This window comes from Globicephala melas, chromosome 1 (assembly GCF_963455315.2).
Source record: "Globicephala melas chromosome 1, mGloMel1.2, whole genome shotgun sequence".
In the NCBI taxonomy this organism is placed as follows: Eukaryota; Metazoa; Chordata; class Mammalia; order Artiodactyla; family Delphinidae; genus Globicephala; species Globicephala melas.
In genome coordinates this window covers 38,547,625-38,567,527 of record NC_083314.1, presented here as the reverse complement: position 1 = coordinate 38,567,527, position 19,903 = coordinate 38,547,625, and the positions used below count along the sequence as shown (strand labels likewise).

The 19,903-nt window shown below is 44.1% G+C and overlaps 1 protein-coding gene and 1 long non-coding RNA gene across 4 annotated transcripts in view; one reads left to right on the top strand and one right to left on the bottom strand.

Moving 5' to 3' along the window:
* Window positions 1-1,588: 1,588 nt before the first annotated feature.
* SERTAD4 (SERTA domain containing 4) lies at window positions 1,589-15,100 on the bottom strand. 3 transcript variants are annotated; one of them, XM_030872938.2, is made up of 4 exons: window positions 14,733-15,100; window positions 9,594-9,785; window positions 8,249-8,364; window positions 1,589-6,384 (listed from the first exon to the last, which is right to left on the bottom strand). In XM_030872938.2, exons 2-4 carry the CDS (start codon window positions 9,766-9,768, stop codon window positions 5,626-5,628), a joined length of 1,050 nt encoding a protein of 349 aa, XP_030728798.1. In that variant the 5' UTR covers window positions 9,769-9,785; window positions 14,733-15,100; the 3' UTR covers window positions 1,589-5,625. The 3 variants fall into 3 exon arrangements, with proteins under 3 accessions (XP_030728798.1, XP_060150286.1, XP_060150273.1); XM_060294303.2 differs by lacking the exon at window positions 14,733-15,100 and adding an exon at window positions 12,656-13,784; XM_060294290.1 differs by lacking the exon at window positions 14,733-15,100 and adding an exon at window positions 10,260-12,625.
* Window positions 13,870-19,903, top strand: part of LOC138842342 (uncharacterized) — a 125,804-nt gene continuing 119,770 nt past the window's right edge. Inside the window, exons 1-2 of the long non-coding RNA XR_011376749.1 lie at window positions 13,870-14,112; window positions 19,252-19,352. This is a non-coding gene — a long non-coding RNA (uncharacterized lncRNA). The remainder of the gene's footprint in view (window positions 14,113-19,251; window positions 19,353-19,903) is intronic.

Sequence of the window (19,903 nt, the reverse complement as noted above, 5' to 3'; positions counted from 1 at the left end):
CTGTCAGCTCCAGCTTTCAGGGGGTCCGGGGACATTAGCGGAGAAGTCATGGAGGCTCACTGCTATTTCACACCCATAATGTGTGCCCGGGCAAGATCAAGCCACTTCCCCAATATTAAAGTCTTTAATCATGACAAACTGACAAGGTGGGTACGGCATGCCACCCCATTTTACAGACAAGGAAACTGAGGTGCTAGGAAGTGAAGTGGCTTGCTGGCCAAGGCCAAGTTTGCACAGCTGCACTGGCAGAGCTGGAATTTGCATCCAGGCAGTTTGACTCCAAGTCCCGTACTCTTAACCCTCTGCTGTATTCCAGTTTCACGAGAAACCCGCAACCATTGTGCCTGAACTGAATAGGAGATATGAGCTAATGCCTATACTTAGTCACAAAGACAGTTTGGTTGGTTTATTGAAAAGCACAGCATCTAAGGACTTGAAGAACAACAATGAGAACCCCTCCCAGCTCCCAGAAAGGACAGACAAGCCATTTCTCTCTTCCTAAAAAAAAATCAAGGAAATCCCTTAGTACCTGAAATGGTTTTTCTTGTCTTCATAAAGAGGTTTGACAAAAAAATTGCCTTCTTTCCTTTTTAATCTTTAGACTTCTCCGTAAAGAAAGTGAACACACTCCTCAGTGCACGTGGAGTGCTGGATTTCCCAGACTTCTTCCCCTCCACTCCATCAGAGATCAACTCCGCAAACTTTTGCTGAAATCCCTTGCCTTGAAGGCTGTCATTCTCCATCTTTTCCTTATTATGCACACAGGGGTTGTGTGAGTTTGAGGATGGTATAGATGCCTGAGCACTGTGCCAGATGTGTTTCAGAGAGATCTGCTCACTTCTTAATTGACAGAATACAAGGGATACGTCACATCTGAGCTTAGCTCATTGCAGTTGCCTCAGAAGACATCTGCAGAAAAGCACCGTGTCTAGAAGTATCTGGGTTGGGTTCATGTGTGAGCTGACCAATCAGATGGGGTGGTGGAGGATCACACACCTGATGCCTGGACTCAGTTGCTCCCATGGAATGACCTGATTGGAGGCAACTCCTGCTGAAACCCATCCCCCCCTCCCCAAAGTTCTGCTATTTACCCACTGTCTTGGGATCTCAGCAGGAAGCAAGATCACAACTTACATCTCTGTAGTTCTTTTCTGTGTGTGTCCTCCCCCCCAAGATATGGCATTTAATAAGATTTCATAATGTTAAATGAAAGGAACAGTTCCATTGACTGGGGTTGAGAAATACGGGAAATTTCATGAGAAACGACTAATTCATCTCCATACATTCCATCAGTTTCATTGTGGTCAAAAGCAGGTGTTTCCAGGCTGTGAATAAGTAGTTTGCATTTTAAAAATTAACAAATTGGACCAACACCAAGGGAAAAAAATACAGCAATAGACAGCCCACCAGAGAATTGTTTACCAGAGAAGATGAAGCTCATGGTGATGGTTTGCAAACACCACCAGACTAGCTTGTGTAAATTCCCTTCGTTTAGTCATCGTTCTTCAGCCTGTCACAGACACTGAAGGGAAATGCAGAAACAGGAAATTACAGACTATTTTAAACAGCATGTTTTATTAAACTCACTTGCTGATGCACTTTATGGCAGGATGTGAGATTCAAGTGTTCATAACTTACATCTTTGCAAGTGCTTTTCCTAAGTGAATTCTCCCAGCTAAAATATGGCAAGTACACAGGGCTGGAAATAATCTCTAAACTAGTAACTGAGTTACTCCAGGTCATGTAGCTGCATCACATAAAATGGAGAAGTTTTAGCCAAGTGAAGAGAATATACCTTGCTTATTCACTATACTACAACTAAGAAAGCACTGGAGGCATCGTGCAGTTAACTTAAAAGATCCTTAATGCATTTATTTTAAACCACAGAATCAAAGCACAACAATCTTAAAATGAAATACTAGAAAACATACATTGTCTCTTTTATTATTTAAATATTGATTTCATTCTTCTCTTCACAGGACATTTCTGTATCTAGTTTAAACCACCATTATTGATGCCATGTTGAATCCTTGTTTTTGAATAAGGCCTAGTAAAACTGGCAGGAATGTGATTTCACTCCAAATACAATGACTAGAAATTTCAGGGACTGTCATAAAAGTGGATTTGAACAGCTAATTATTTTCAAAAACGTTTTCTGCTCGTAAGTTGTTTGAGGGACATGAAAGCTTAGCTGCATTGCAAACAAACCCTCATATCCCTGTCTGATATTTATTGTGAGGCTGGTACCTCTTAACACCCATGTCTTCTGCAAGTTGTTCTTGGCTCTCTTCTTGATGCACAGAAAAGAAGTACTCAAGGGAAGCTGTAGTGCAAGTTCACGTTTGGACGGGTGGGTAGCCATGCTTTGATGGAGTTATAATCTATGAGCTCTAAAAGCAAATACCTTACATTCACCCGCTTCAGCATCTATTTAACAAAGTAGCAGGTAAAATGTTCAACATTTCCATTGTCTTAAAAGATCAGGCCGAAGATGCTTTACCCTAATTATTGATTGTTGTCAGATAGCCACTGCCACTAGGTTTAAGTTTTTCGTTAAAGTTTTCCTCCCAGGTCCCTGTGCCTACAATCCTGTCCCTAGGACACCTTCAAGGTGAACTTTAGAATAATAGGATTTTAAGAGTGGAAGCATATAATGATACCTTTGCCCTTTTAAAGGGCCTTTGCCAGGCTATCCTCTACAAATCACACACTTTAAGAGAGGAAGGGCCAGAGGCAGAGGTTAATGATTTGGTTACAGACATGCACCTAGATGCCTAGGGGAGTAGCAATTAAAGGCACATTTGGGGAGCTGGGCCATTTTCTTAAGTGAAGGTTTCCCCTCATTCAACTTTTAAAAGTCTGGATTCGGCCATATGAGCTTTTCCTTAAAGCAAAGAAAGCAGAGCAATAAGAAAAGGTGTTACTTCCAGCTGGAGAGACAGCAGTGTGCTGTGGAGGGCGGTCTTAGCTTTTCCCATCTCTGAGGATATAACTATAGAACCCAATTCATAGACTTAACTTAACTATGAAGGGGAGCCTTGACCACTCTGGAAAATCTGACTTAACAGCTCTTGAGTAGAAATCACAAGGTAGGCACAGAGGAAGCCCTAACGCTTTCACACCAACACCAGAAACATTTTTGTTACTTGGATGGGTGTTTAGGGATTATTTTTTAGTAAAGAAAAAGTATGCTGGAAATGTCCTAGAAACAAAAACTTGATTACTAAATATTACACATTTTAATGCTGCTGGATTCAAAGGCACCCGTCATCCTGCAAAGAAGCGCTAGTGGGTTCTGTGGAAAATTAAAAAGCAAAAATATAAGTCCTTTCTTTCATATTTAAATCTCCATGATGTATTACGCTCACAATAAGAATGCTACTTTTGGCAAATTAACTAGCTTCCAACTAGCTTGCCCCTTTTATCAAATGAAATATTAGCCTCTAAGAGTAACAACAATACAGAATTGCATGGAATACTACTGGCAATAACCTCTGTAGCTATTTTAACCGTTTACACATGGGCCATCTTCTTGACAATTTGACATTTCATAAAGGAATCAGCTAGGATTCAGTATTTATGGCTTCATGTTATGCTATTTTTTTCAGAAACTTTATAAAAATGAAAACCTTCAGATCCTTTAAGATAAAACCTTATCGATCACAAACCACATCATTTACTGTGCTCTTAATCAACAGAAATCTAAACCTACAAACTAGGAGCATTCTGAAACACCTGTTAGATGGGCCTCTCAAAGTACACTCTAACTTTGAAAACGCCTGTGTGGCCACTGCCCATGACAGTTTCTAGACATTTTGAGTTTTTTAAAGGAGAAAGAGCAATGGAAAAGAGAAACATAGCCAACAGTCATTAAAATAAGAAAATCTAAATGAATTTTGATCATTTTAATAAATATATATCAAGAAAACTTCACTTTATTACAACAACACAATCATATACAAGCATCTATCATCTAAGTTTTCAACATCAAATGTTTATCAAATATTGAAAATAAAGGACAAAACATCACTATTCAGCCATAACACAAGAACAGGTTTTAAAAATTGGTCCTTGTGGACATTGTCCAAATGATGATCCTACTCATACACTGTATGAATGAGACCTATATTTAATATTAATAGCAATAATAAAAAAGCTTTATCTTGGAGAAACTGGGAGGACTTACTTATTTCCTCCGTTTGGCATTTGGTTCCTGTGAAGTAGTGTGTAAGGAGGCCCAAGTCAGCCAGTAACCTTGGAAATGGGAATACAGTTTAGCAGGCGGAGTTGGCTGGTGTGGAAGGAAGGATGGTCAGAGGGGTACTCTGAACATCCTTGCCAATGCACAAATGAAAGAAATGATTGAGAAAAATGTTGACCAAATACATAGGAGCTTTTGCCGACTGAGTCCCATTTCTCCAAAATAACTTCCCCAAACTAAAATCTTTACATTCTTTAAGATAAAACCTTATTGATCACCACATCATTTATCAACATTGTGCTTCGTAATCAACAGCAAAAGTCATATATAAAAAACCACATGCTTTTATAATCTAAACGAGTGAAATGATGCAAAACAGATTAAAGTATGATGCATGCCACTGGTTCATGAACTTCATCGGACAAGAAAGCGAAACAAAACAACCCAAAACCCAGAAAACCCAGACCCCAGCAACAGACCGTTGCCATAGAAAAGCTCGAGCAGCCAGTGCTGGTTTCTAACAGCTCTGTCTATTGTTTCCTCCATCCCTTTCTAAAAATGCCAAATCCGAAAGCAATTGGGCATCAAAAACAAAGGAAGAATAGAGATGTTGAATCAAAAGTTGAACGCAATAGTTCGACATTAACGGTTTCCAAACAATATTGATCCACCCTGTGTTTTTTTTTTTCCTGTTTGTTAAATCCCTGCTGTACTCTGATTTATCCTTAATTTTCACATTGGCAAAAATTAAGATAAAGTAAGGCACCACAAATCGCCCTGTATAATATATCTCTAAAAGCCTCATCACCCATCACAGGCAAGCAGGGATTAGCCTCTACTCAGCTTGTTGATTGCTGCCCCTAGACAGGTGTGCCTCGTTATGTTCTATTCCTGTTTTCATCTGTCACACAAGACTGTTGAATCCAAACATTTAACAGCACCAGGAAGCCATTTCACCTAGCTCCCTGTCTTCAGTCTTTTAGTCAGAAAAAAAAATACTGTATCACAGAGAAGCAGCAGACATTCTTTGCTGGTTATATTGATTTGCTTACCAAATAACTACCTAATTAAGTGGCAAACAGGTGGAAGGTTCTTCGCTAGTGACAGGCTCCTGGAGGTCACGGAAATATCACAAGGGCACACTGTCCCCCATCCTAACCTACTGATCTTTTCTGTAAGAAAACTAAGATATACTTTTAAGCGTCAACTGTGTTCTCGGTAACGTCACCACATTTATAAGTAGCTCGCCGATGCCTACTATACAGGTGTCTTATGCAATCTGCTCTCCAGGCATTAAAATGACATGGCATGTTCATGGCATAATTGTATCAGTTGTACAAAACTCTAAAATCCATTCAAAATACAATTTATGAGAGCTAATTGATCATGCTGTGCGTGCGTCAAAGTTTCGGGGAGAAGACGGCTCATATCTTACTTCCTTTGCTGCAGCACAGTTTGTTACTTGGTGAAGGCTCCTTTTTCCTTAAGGACTTTTTCCACGACTCACTTACATTGCTCTTTTCATTATATCCAGTCTCAAAATAATCATAAAATTGGCCTTTGCACTCAAAAGCAAGGTCATTTCCCACAGGTTCATGGCTTAGGGGGCCACCATCCCTGTTGGTGTCATCATTTGCTTTCTCGTTTAATTTGGCCTTTTCCTGGACACCAAGTGACCTCACATTAGTAACAAAGATTTCATTGGCAGGTATCTGGCCATCGCCCTTGTAAATAGGTGCACTGCCTACATCAAAATCCACCTGGTGGGAACAGCTCGGTAAAGGCAGAGGGGGAGAGGAAGAGGAAGATGAGGAGGAGGAAGAGGCAGTGGTGGAGGCATTTCCGACATTAGCATTGACAGAAAGGGGTAAATTTAGGTAGTGACCACCACATTCTTGGTACAAGCAGCAGGCATGAAACTTTTCACACTCCTCTTTGGCCATCCGAGGTCGTTTCCGGTAAGGACAGTCTTGAGCCATAAACCACTCCTGGGCAGAGGTGCCATTGAAAGAACAGGCAGGAAAGCACCAGTTATTCTGCATGATAATCTCTCCATGGATCCTTTTCATCAAATTGTTTATAAGGACAGATCTTCGGAGGTACACTTCAGGATCATCGATAAACTTTAGCTTTTCTAAGGACATATAAAGGATGTGGGCTCGTTCCTCAAAGATTGAGATGGTCTAAAAATCAAAAAAGGAAGAGAAAGCTTAGGAAATGGTCTATATTAAAATATCATCACAGCACATTTCTCTCTTGGCAGTTTGGGAGTCTGGGAGTCTGTGATCTTGTTTCCCCAGGTTGATTTAGAGATGCTGTCCCAGGGGCTGCTCATGTCTCCCCTTCCCAGCAGACTCACTGGTGATGTCGAGCACTGGGGAATCCAGCCACAGTGCAGAACTCGGCAGGGACAGGTCAGGATGTCTGCTCTTTAATGGCTGGTGAGGGGGATGCCGAAATGCACAAAACTAATCTATGCTGTTAGAAGTCAGGAGAGGGGGTTCTTTGGAGGGCAGAGAGGTAGTGACTAAAAGGGGACACAGGAAAGGTTCTGGGTTGCTGGTTATGTTGTTTCTTTATCTGGATGTTAGTTATACGACTATTTCACACTTTGTGAAATTCATCAGGCTGGACTCTTATGACACTTGGGCCTTTATGTGACACATATATATTATATGTCAATAAATGCTTTTTAGAGTATGCCAACATGCAGGTCATCATAAGTATACTTCAGACCCTGGCCTAGCCGTCAAGGGGCATGAGATCTGGCTGTCAGATCTCATGGCTCTCTCTGGCTGTTTTTCTGGGTTTCATTCTTGCAATTATCTTTGCTTGATAGAAGGACAAAAATAATGAATGAGGCTCAAACCCTAAAAGGAACTGTTGGTTGAAGGGCCAAAGTAGGCTTTTTCTGGTGTTGGGCAGGTGGAAAGATGCAGAGAGGGAATCAGATGACTCACTCCTGAGCTGTGTGATACCATCACTGTGTGATCATTGCTACAAACCCAGTGGCAATTTGGAAAACTGCTATAAGCCACAACACAGAAACCAAAAAGGACTTAAAATGCTTGTGTCCTGGGGGCTAGCTCTTCCAGGTCATAAAAAAAAAAAAAAAGCCAGCCTGAGGAGCTGTGAATTAAACCAGCCCAAGCTGACCTAACGGAGGAACTACAAATGCAGGGGAAAGCCCAGCACCTGCCAATGCATGCTGATGACATTTTATGAGCAGAGTCAAAGCAACATCTAAAGGGTGGGAGTGGGGGAGAGGGAGTAACAAGTGAGGAAGATGATTAAAAAATTAAAATTCTTCTCTGAGTTTCAAAAAACTCTGGTCTGGGTTATCCTCTCCTCGATTAAACCAGCAGATTGTTTTTGAAGGAAGGTAGCCATAAGGAAAAGGAACTGGTATTTCAAAAGCTTAGATAGCCAGTTTCGTACTTCTGTGCACTTTCCCAATCCTGTTATTTTCTTCTTATACATGCAAAAAAGTCAGCTTTGGTCTTTTCCTGGGAATGAATTATATATTTTAACAAATGAAACATGTGTAATGAATGCACCATGAAGGACGTTTCTTACTTTCATGCACACGTTCAAAGGATGGTGAGTCCCCCGCTGAGAGGTCAGGAAAAGCCCTGGGTGACCACCCCCATGTAGGCACATACGTGTGGCATTGGCCATGGTAGCTGGAGCTCAGACAGGGGGAACAGGTCAGGAAAGAACAGGTGCATTTCTGCACACGTGAAAGCACCAGTCACAATGACCCTTAATGCAACTTGAGAAAATGAAATCATTAGTAAAAAAGACATTCTTCAGATTATATAATTTTGTTATTTCTGGGCAGAGGAGCTCTTGCTGGCTCTTTCTTCAAATACTTGTGAAAAATAACACAGGACCCAAAAAAGTGACAACGATTAATATGGCTCTGCTGAGAAGTGGCTCATTTTCATTGCTTGGGTGGAACAATTTAATTTCTGGAAATGGATCAAGCAACTGTTACTAAGTATCTTAAACTCTTAATAAAAATAATGACTATTAAAAAAAACATACTTTATGGCTACAGCTGCTGAGTGGTGGGTGAAAATCCTCTTCTTCCACATACTTCCTCTTAAAGTATGTGATCTTGGATGTTGTTATAGGATTTGAAATTCCCCTGTAATGTGATCCTGTGGTAATAAATCAGATACGACAAATGACATGCGGTTTGCCAGAGGTTCTCCAAACAAAATACTTTCCTTGCCTTGCCTTTTAGAAGATAACTTGGCTACGTATTTGTCTGTACATGTGGTGATTAAAAATGAACATTAGTCTTAATAGTTGCTATCATACGGAATCCTGTGACCCAGGCTAGGCAAGGATTTCTAGACAATTATAGACGAAAATGACATATTTCAGCACTTACTAAATACTCAGAATCTTAACTCTGTGCACAGGCAAACAGCAACATTCATAAAGGGGAGTAGTGTAATAACTCTGAAATAATATTAGTATTTATTCCAATTATTTAATTAAACCCATGGTAATATAACACCACTGTTCAAATGTATATATCTTTAACTGTAAGCACTAATAACCAAATAACATTTAAATATTACTGGCTCTCAGTAAGTAAGCAAATTATTATCTGCACACTGGAGTCATAATATTCCTTCTTTTAAAATTTTAAATTTTTAAATTTAAAATTAAAATTCAGGGTAACAAAAGTCCTTTTTGCTTTCAAAAATGTAACATATCAACCATGAATAAAAATAGGGTCTAATTTTTAAAGAGCAAGTTTTTAATCCTTTTTAGCAAATCTGACTTCAACAAGTACTCATTTTACATTTTAGGTTTTTGTTTTTTTTCCAATCACTAGTACTACACAAAAATCCAAAGGACCTCACCTTAAAGTATAAGAATAAAGAATCAGGGAGAACATATTTTTTTCTGGGCTTAAAATTTTTTTTTTCCTATAATACCAAAGCCAATTGCACGCTTAATAAAAAGAAGAGCCACATAGCTGCTGGCCCAAAGTGCAGATTCCTTTATGTCTCATGGGATAAAGATTTCATTGTCAAGCCCACCAGGGCTTGTGTAGCTCTGAGAGAACCATACAGTTCCAGAAGGTAGAAAACTGAAACTCAAACTGAAGTTTCAAGATCTGGTTTGGTTCTCTTAAAAATACAGATGCCTGACTTTTACCCGAAGCAGCAGCACATGGAAACTCAGGTTTGAATGCAATTAACATCACTCCTGGTCCTTTCCCTGGAGGCTTGGGCTCACTTATGAGCAGTACACAGGCAGCCTGGGACGTCCCTGGAGCATGAGCTCTCTCAGCTCAGAAGGGCGCCCCAGACACCACCGTTGCCCATCGGTCTGGCCGCAGAGGGCAGCAGGGGAAGGTCAAGGGCAGTACCTGCCAGCGGGGGACCAGCTCCCCGGTCTCCCTGCAGAGGAGCCTGTGCTGGCCCTGGGGGGCTTGGGCCTCCGTAGCTGTCAGCCTCCCATAGTGTCTGGTACCCGGCAATTTCAGCAGCTCCTTCCGAGACAATGGGCTCGCAGAATCTATTCATGGACAGAACCAGAGTCATCTCTGACAGCCTCAGATCTGAAAAAAAAAGAAAACAGCCCTAATCAAGAGCAAGCCAGGGGATGGCCTTGGCTCCTTCTTCGTTTGCTTTGGGAAACTTTTACGTCTCAGTCCTCCCCTTTGCCCTGAAACATTTTATTATTTTTTCAAAGAAAACCTCAGCAAACTCTCTTGCTGCTATTAGCTCAGCCTCTGTGCTCAGCAATCTGCATTTCATGGGCGGATCTTTAAAAACCCCATTTCTTATTGTTCTCAGGTTCCCCTCAGCCCTCTTCCAGACAGCTGCTTTACCTCCTAAACACATTTTCCTCCTGACCTTCCTGCAGAAAATGTACCGCTAAGAGGCAAGGCCAAAACCCTTGCCGCTGTCTTTCTATTAATAAGGCAAAATCAATTTTCTAGTCAATCCCCTGAGAGTCTCCTTTGATGAAATTCGCTAATCAATCAAAAGAAAAGGAAGGAGGAGACAGAAATCTTCCCCGGAATCCCTACTGATGCTCTCAGCTTCAGTCTGTTCCGCTGCCCGCTGCCCCCTCTTCCTCTGTTTCTGCAGGGCCAGTTCCTCTACAACATTCTGGGGCTCTCTCCACTTTCTTCTCCCAAAGCGAAGCAGACAGAGACACACTTGGTAGTTGTTTCCACCAGCCCTGATTGGCCTGAACTGGATCTGCCTCCAGTCAAAACACTGAGAGATGAAGACAGAAAATTGGCTCCAGTTTCCAGCCATGAGTTGCAGTCCCACAGGAGCCAAGCACAACATCAACGGAGCAGGCGGAATATTAAACAGGAGCCAGGGCTTCAGGGCCAGAGGCAGCGGACAACTCTACACCGCAAAGCCCAGAGGCAAGGCAGAAACTTTCCAAGAGGCAAAACACCACTGCGCTTCTGTCCAGTTCACGCCCTTCCCCAGGGTCTGTGGGGAAACTGGGAGCCTCTCTACTCTTGGGATGCGCCCTGGGCTCCTCGGCACCTTGGGTTGTGGGGGCTTTTCCCTGGGGGCTCAGTGTCTTCACCTGGTCCTAAGTAGGGCTCAAGGTAGGGTCCAGAGTGAGTGCAAAGGAGAAGAGGATCTAAAGCCAGAAGACCTCGGGGCCATAGATCAGTGGTGACTGCAGAGCAGCCTCAGTGCCTTATTATCCACCAATTCCTTTACGAGACCCAAACCTCCACTATCTCACTTTGCCGTTTAAAGAACTGTCACAAAGAGTGATGACAGGCCTGCTTCCTTGAAGATTGATTGTCTTTCAAATAGACGCTAAGGGTCTAGTTCTTGCTTTCTTCTCCAAATTATACAGCTTGTAATGTTTGGGGGAAAGAGTGAATCTACTATTGTCTCGTGGGAGACTATTATTACCTACATGTTATAACAAGGGTCCACTTCCAGGTAAAAGGAGGAAAGGCACAAGGGGAAGGGCTTCATTAAGTAACAATGTCCTTCTGGCTAACAGAGCAGCTCTTGGCAGCAATGACTCCATCACCCAGACTCCTCTCTGAGACCTGAAATTCTGTCCCAACCTCACTGAAGAAGTAAGTCAGGCCTTCAGACATACAGAGGAGGTGTCCAGGTCAGTGGCTGGAATTAGGACCCAGCTGATTTGGGCTGCTAAATTACCTACCCCCTTTCTTTTAAAATGCCCTCCGAAGAGGCAGCAGCAAGGACTTATTAGAAAACCTTATTTCAAGAGAATAAAAAAGGTTCAATTAATTCTCTAAAAAGAAATGGTCGGACATGCCATTTATTCTGTTCTTTGAGTCATCAGTCAAGAAATTTAGACCACACTGATTTCACAAACTAAGCCATTCTATCACCCCTCAAACTCGACATCCAAACCAAGTATTTATTTCCTGGAAGACTCTTATGAAATGGTCCAATTTCTTAACTTATCTAAGAGACAACTGTATCAGGAAGTGCTATTGCCAGGAGCACATGAATTATATAGCTTTTTCTCAGAGTCGGTAGCCCCTGTCTCATTGACTGCCACAGTATTTTCTCGCTTGAAATTTACACTCACTTTGTGCTAGATTCTGGGAATAAGATCCAAGCTTTTTGCCTACGTGGAAATTTTATTACATATAAACCAAAGCACATTGACAAATCCATATCGCATAAGACAGAGAAGCATTTGCAGGCCCCTAGCAGCAATTACCTTTGTTTAAAAGGACACTATATGGGTCCTGTGCTATTTTATGTTAGTAAGAGTTTGTTTATATTTTAATGACTTATCCTTGTAGCGTTTTGGTTGTTAAGGATTTCAGCGTTTCAATTTGTTAGTATTGTTACCCCGCACGAAATTCTACTCATGCATTTGAACTTGAAACATGGCATAATAGTTTTTATCTTGGCTGTTTCTTTCCTTTTATGATATCTAGTTTCAGTAAGTTTTTCTTTTCTTGAATGGGAAACTTTTACACACAAAATCCTAAACTGGAGAGGTGAGTTCCAAGAGTGATTTATATAAGTCCGAATAAAAAAAAATAAATGAGTCGGGATTATTTGGGAGCAGGGAGGAGATTTTGCAATTGAATCTTCCTAGTCTATCCAGAACTTACACTGGAATGTTAGGAAATTAAGAAGGCAAGTTTAACATTCATGAAATATTGGAGTATGGGGCACGAAGCCATGATTCTTTTTATTTGTATTATATGTACAGATCCAAACTGTCATTTTTTCTCAGTACAATGAGATTTACATTATAATTCTGCTACTGAGTTCAGAAGTTGAAATTCACAAATTTGTGTGCTGTTAACACTAGAGTCACAAAGATGTACATATAGAGTAAATTTTGTTTTTTTTAACATCATTGGTGAGTGAATTCAAAAGAACGGTGTTAAAGTGTGTTTTGTCTACACAAGTGTTTAAAAAAAATAAAAACTAGAAAGGTCCTAACCTTTTATCCTCAGGCTCCTGCATGTCTGTTTCGTCAGCCAAGGGAATGTAGTAGAATGACACCTCAAGCATTCCCAGAAGGCCAAGGGCTAAAGTGTCAAGTTTTTCCAGCAACTGTTCACAGTAAAGTTACCAGGCATTTCTATACAACTTGGTTTTTCCAGATGAGTTGGGCTTCTTCTTTCCTTGGAGCCATGATGATGCTAATAGAAGTAGCACACATAACAGGGTAGCTGCAGATTCAGTGATGCCTTCCATCCAACAGGCGATCCTGGTCACTCTTTGCCAACCCCTCCCCTTCATCCATCATTAGAAAACATTTTATTAAGAGCATTATAGAAGTTAGAGGTCTGATTCCAATACTGAAATGCAAGAAAATAAAGGGCTGGTATTTTCGATACACCTTTGACACTGCCGGTTTAAGCTGTCCTGCCCAGGTGTAATCAAGCCCTTGACCTGACACTGTTCCTAACAAGACCTCAACAGCTTGTCCAACTCGTGGTAGTGGTGGTGGTGGAAGGGGCTGGGTGGGTGGAATGAAATCCTTCAACCCTTCTAAATAGAGAGATACTACTTTTCTACGAGTCCCAGCAGTACACCTGTCTGCCCTGGGAAATACATTTCCTCAGCTGCAGCTCTGAAAGGCCAAAATCTTTAGGTCGGGTTCTGGGGCTGGAATGCGGCTGCTGAGCAGGAGGGAGACGAGGGGGTGCCCGGGTGCCCGAGCCCGGGAGCCAGGTCTCCCCATCCCAGGCCTAAGACTGGGGTCCGAGGTTTAGAGACCCACCCCCTGCAGGCGGGCAGCAGACACCACGTCCGAGTTCCCACACTGACACACCCTCGCGTGTCGGTGCCGCAGCCCAAGCCCCTCTCCGGGGAAGCGGGCAGAGCCCTGCAGGCCGCCGACCGAAGGAGAAAGTAAACAACACCCCAAGTGTCTGGGAACAAAGGCAAGTTGTCTTTCCACGGTGCTGGAGCCGTGCGCCTCTCCTGAAGAATAAGAGCTATGATTATTCTTCCTTTTCTTCTTCTTCTTTTTTTTTTTTTTTAAACCAAGTTTCCTTCTAAGGGCAATAAACACCAAAGGTAGGATTCCAAGGCAATGACTCACGGCGGTTGGCAGGGCTCTAGAGAGGCTGGCCCCGGCCCGCGCTCCAGCCCGCAGCAGATGCCTGCCCGGCCCTCCCCCCTTCGCCGGCCAAACCCACTCGGAGCCCGCGCCTGCGGGATCGCCCTGCGCATCCGTTGGAGCCGGGCGGCCAGGACTCTGCCCGTGCCTCCCGCAGGCGCCCGCCGTGTCCGCGCCACCCTCGGCCGCGGAGCCGCCTCTCCCCCCGCCTCTGTGGTCCCGGCCGGGCACTCCGGAAAGTTGCTAGGGCAGTGGAGGCGGGAGGGGAGGCAGGGAGGAGAGAGGCGGAGGCGTGGACCAGGCGGGCAGCAGCCGAGCCCGCCGGGGAGGTGAGCTGAGGACAGAGGAGCCGCCGCCGCCCGCAGCGCGGCTCGGCTGCCTGGGAGGAGAGTGCGGGGGCGGAGGTGGCGGGGGGGACAGAAGGTGTCAGCTCCTGCAGCTATTCCTTTTTCTTGCAAACGCGCGCTCCTGACATCCACCATCCCTCCCTCCCCACCTGCCAAGCGCCGCGGCGTCCAGACCTGGTGGCATCCCTCCTACTGACCCCCGTCCCCCAGGACAAGGGAATAAGCGGCCACTGAGGACCCTGGGGTCTCACTAGAGCTGTGGTCCCCACCCGCCCCTAGACTCGCCTCGGTGCGCGCGGGCTGCAGCGCGAGCAGCCCTAGAGGCGGCGGTGGTTCCCGCCCGGGTAAAGGCTCCGCGGCGCTCGCCAGCGCCGGGAAAAAAGCCCGCGCCGCCTCCGCGCCCAGCAGCGCCCCGGCGCCCCAGCCGCCCCGGGTCCCGCTTCGGCCGGTGCGCGTCCACTCGGTGACCCCGGAGCAGCCCCGGGGCCGGAAGGGCGCGCGGGAGCCAGTCAGCCCCAGAAGACGCCCGAGGGGACCGGCTGTCGTGCTCCACCCGGCCCGGCCTCTCCGCCCCCGCCGCCCGCGCCCAGCCCGGCTCTTACCGCGGGGTCAGCCGGAAGGCGGCGGCCGCGGCTCTCGAGCTGCTCCTGGCCCTCTCCGGGCTCGGCGCCAGCCCGGCCGCCGGTACACACTCGCGCGGGTCCCGGCCCAGCGGCCCGGTCGGCGGTGGCCGCTGGAGCGCGGCGGGCGAGGGTCCCGGCAGGTCCCGCCGCCGCGACTGGGGTGCTGCGCCGCCGTCGCTGCAGACGGTTATGGTAATGAGCGGCTCTGTCTAGCGAGGAGCGTGTGAAACCCGTCAATCCTGTTTGCCATTTCCCCGTGGATTTCCGAGGAGAGGTTCTGCAGGATGCCCCCAGGGTGAGAAAAGGAACATGACAAGCGCGCCCGCTCTCCTTCCCTCCCTCCCTGTGCTCCCGCCGCCGCCGCTCCTCAGGCAGCACACGGGGCGCCTTCCCCTCACCCCAGCCCGCCCCCTGCCTTCTTCCCTCCTTCCCGCCCTCCCTCCTTCTCTCCTCCCCTCCACTCCCCTCCCCTCCTGGTGCCCGGGGACACGCGGGCCCAGCTCCAGCCCGCAGCCCAGACCCCACGCGCTCCCGGGCTCCCGCCCCAGCCCTGGGGGCTCGGCTCCAGCCGAATAATGTATTCACTCTGCAACCTTCTGAGACGTCTTCTCTTTTTTTATTTGGTTTACTTTTTTGTTGTGCGTGCGTGTGATTTAAAAGAGAAAGAAAGAAAGAAATCTGTGCCTTTCCCACCCTTTGCAAAAGACTTTCTTCTCCTTTGCCACAGCAAACGGAGATGAGAAACAGATGTCTTTGCAGGACCAAGCAGTTATTCTCCCCTCGCCACCCGCCCCCGCCCCTCTGGAGCTGTATATGTATAAAAAAGCAACCTTGGTCAGACTGCAACTTGAATTGGTAACTCCTTCTGGGTGGGGAGCCTCAAGGGAAAGCCTCCAGGAAATAAAAAAGTAATAAAGGAGGCTGTCCTTGGTCAAAAGAATTTAATTTAAGCCCCGGAATCACATTATTTTGCAAATAGTAATTTTCCCCTATATTGGACTCAACTGGAGTTTGTGTTTTGAAACATTAATTCATAACTTCTGTCTAGGGACCCCTCCATAGTCGAGATGGGTCATTTCAGGTGTAATGAACACAGAGGCTTGGAAGGCATAGACCTAATAAAATGGGGGGAAGGCACCTGCACAAAAGTGTTACAAAGACCGTAATGTTTGTTTACTGCTACTATGCCAGATGTGCTAAATATAACACTTCTTTAAAACAGAGATCCTCCGACTGTGAAAAACCAAACCTCTTGCTGCCTGGCTCCCTAGGAATCAAGAGGAGGCACAGACTGAAAATCAGGGAGAAAAGGAATAAGATCAAGGATGAGGATTAGCATCTGCAAATTGAACCCTATCTAATCTGCATGTTTATTTCTTAGAATTGTAATTAAATTTGTGTAATAAATGTTTTCCATTTCATTTGTACGCTTAAAATTTGGGTGACTGACATGCAGTTAAGTGAATTTCTTTTTTTTAGAGCAAATGTAGTTTATTCAATAAGGCAGCAAACAAATATTAAACATAATTAGAACTAATCTGCTTTGAAGGTATTTTTGCTGAACTTTGTACATTAAAGACTCTCAGAGGTTTTAAGGGTATTAGGAAGCTGAGAGAAGGCAATTATGCTGAAAACAGACTAACTCAACAGACTTCCAGGAGCACTATTTCATTTTTTCCAAAAGGCATTTCAGGGTTGCATGCCTAGGATTGGGAATTGGGCATCCATCTTGGCTTTATTCTGAACCAGATTAAATTGCATTGGCTCATGCACGATATATAGGCCGTTATGATGATAATTTAAGAATTGTAAAGATTCTACCCAGGTTATGGATAGAACTGTAATTTTCATTTAGGTGGGGCGAGGAAAGGCACAAGGGCATTTAAAGCAGTGCGAGTACTTGAAAATCTAAGTGTCTAAAACTGGTTAGTGCCTAACTCAAAGAACTAAATGTGAGGGCTTGGAGGCATGGCTTATGATTGTTTTTATCTGCCTGTATTAAAGTTTTATAGCATTTAAAGGACTATGGGGAAATCCCCACATACCCTTAGCTGTGTCAAAATACATAAAACCAAAAGGAGCAAATTAAGCATAAAATTGAGAAAAACATGAGACTTAAGTATCAGCATGGGTTGCATTGGCATCTTTGGAGCCTTGGCTCTGAGAAATGAGCCTTCTGGGAAACTGGCATTGCCCTTGGGTGGGGAGGACTCTTGGCTTTAATGTTACGAGAAAATGACATCATAACAGAAGTATGAAATCATTCTACTTCACAGCACCCTTATGGTTCTGAGTAAGAACTTGACCCTGTCCTGTTCAGATATGTTAGGTTAGCATGTTTTACCGAAAGCTTTCCCTGGCCTACTTTTAATCTCAAGCTTAACGTTTGCAGAAATTCAGGGCCCAACTGTTGACAGTGCGAACTAATGTCTACAGGCAGAGGAGGCAGTCAAATGTCCGTGGAATGAGAAACATCATTTAAAAATTTCAAGTGAGTAAGTGGTGGCTATGGCACAAGGAAGGGACTCACTCACTATACATCAATAATGAAATATTTGGAATGAATGAATGTAATTTATGAGCTGCAATATTCAACCTGAGAGCTCTGACGTCATCATTCCTGGATGTGTGTGCGTGTGTGTTTGAAGTTCCAAGACAAAAGTTTGATTATGAAACTTAAAATATCTTGAGCTGCAAATTCACTGAAGACCGTGATTGTTTTTCTTCAGTGAACAAAGAGAGTGCCAGGCTTAAAACTGCTGAAACCCATTTCTCAAAAACTTGTTATCATTTGAAAGGGGGATTTCTCAAGTAAAATTTGACGTATTCAGATTACTGTGGACACAGTGCCCATTTGGGTTATAAAAAGTCGGAATTACTGGCATTTTTTAAAAAGTGCAACCTTTTTTAACAACAAAAAGAGATATCTAATATTAAATCTCTCCAATTCCTCTTCTCTTATTCTCAAACCTTCTCTAATCAGGCTTTCTTATCCCATCACTCCATTGAAACTGTTATTGTCAATGACACCAGTGACCTCTGGGTTGCTAAATCCAAAGGGCTTTTTTTGGTTCTCATCTTTCTTGACCTGTAAGCAGCATTTGACCAGGTTGATCACTCTCTCTTCCTTGAAAACTTATATCGTGTTTCCAGGACAACATACACACCTGGTTTGCCTCCCACCCTACTGGTTCTTCCTTCTCAGTCTCCTTTACTGATTCTCTGTGACCTCTGAAAGCTATAGTGCCTCAAGCCCAGTCATTGAACCTTGTCTCTTCCTTTTAACCACTCTCTTGTGGAAATCACTCAGTCTCATAGCTTCAAATACTGTGTATATTCTGATGACTCCCAAATTTAGATCTCCAGTCGAGATTTTTCTCTTGATCTCCAGACTCCACTTAGATGCTTAATAGACATCAGAGGATTTACAGATCCCAATCCAAATTCCCGATTGTCTCTGTTCCCCCTTCCTTAATATTCTCCACTCCAGTTAATAAACCACACTATAGCTTTGGAGTCACCCTTGACTCTTTTTTTCCTTTACACCCTACATCTAATACATCCAAAAATCCTTAAGGCTCTACCTTTAACGTTTTTCTAGACTCTGATCACTTCTCATTATCTCTGCTGCCACCACCCTGGTCCAAGTCACCATCATCACTTTTGCCCGGGAAAAAGTCCAAGTCACCATCATCACTTTTGCCCGGGATATTGCAGTAGCCTCCTCCTTGCTTCAGTCTCTGGTCCTTTCTACTTTCAGTCTCAACCCAATAGCCAATGATGTCAGTTTTTGCTCAGACTCTTCCTAACGCTCTCCATTTCACTCAGTGTAAAAACCACATCCTTACAATGGCCTACACAGGCTGCAAGTCTCCCTTTACTTCTCTGACCTCACTCTATCTCCAGCTACTTTGGCTCCAGTGTGTCAGGCCTGTGCTTACCTCCAATTCTTTCTGTTCCTCCAGTATGTCGGGCCTGTGCTTACTTCAGGACATTTGTCTGAATGCTCTTTCCCCGGATAGATGCACAGATCATCACTCCACCTCTTCCAAGTCTTTGCTCACATATCACCTTCCTAACAAAGCCTGACCACTCTGCTCAAAATTCTAACACTTAGTCTCCATATCTTGTTTTATTTTTATCCAGAGAATTTATCACCTTCTAGTAAGTTCTATATTTTATGTATTTATTCTATTTATCACTTATCCCTTCTCACTAAAAAGGTCCTTGAGGGAAGGGATTTTTGTCTTTTTTATTCACCCCTATATCTCCAGCACCTAGCACAGTGCTTGGCATACTGAAAGCACTCAATAATTATGTACTGATTAACTGAGCAATTAACTGACAGTTTCACATATGTACAGAAACCCAAACAAGGCTAAAATAGAGGTACTTTAGTCTAGTGTATGTAGAGTGGTGAAACACGCAGTTCATTTTATCACCTACTCATTTGCCTATTCTAGAATTCTCTGACCCAGTGCTCTTATCTGCCCTGCAGCATTCCAGGACCTGAAGACACTCCCAAGATCCCCAAGCACCCGAATTGTTTCATGCTGTCCTGCCTTCATTGAAAGTCCCCAGTACCATGTTTTCATCCAGGTGGGTGCTCGTGCTCTGGACCAGCCCTCCTTTCCGCCAACGCAGATTTCCATCCATTGCCAAGGTGCTTGTCCTAAGCCGTAGTCTTCAGGTTACAAAGTATGTAAAGTTGCTCTCCAGAACCCTGTAAAGTCACTTCTTGGCAAAGCCACCCTTTCAGAAGCCAGGAACTCCTCTACTGTCTTTTTCATCCTCCATCAAAACTTGCTAAGAAACCTTCAATAATTATGTGCATTTTATATGCGAGCATTGAGCTAGGAACTGCAGGTGAGGTAGAAATGAATAAGACACTGTTCCTAGACTTAGGGAGTTGTCAGTGTAGTGAATAGCATAAGACAGGCATAAAAATAATGATACTATTTAGTAATTCAGGGAATAGTGGCTGCCATGGGAGTTCAATGGTGGGACAGATCGCATCCAGCAGGGGGGCACTCCAGAAGGACTTATTGAAGAAAGCAAAATTTGAAGTTGACCTTGAAGGATAGGCTCTTAATGGGTGGAAATGGAAAATGGATGAAAGTATTTCAAGTGGAGGAAACCATTTGAGGCAC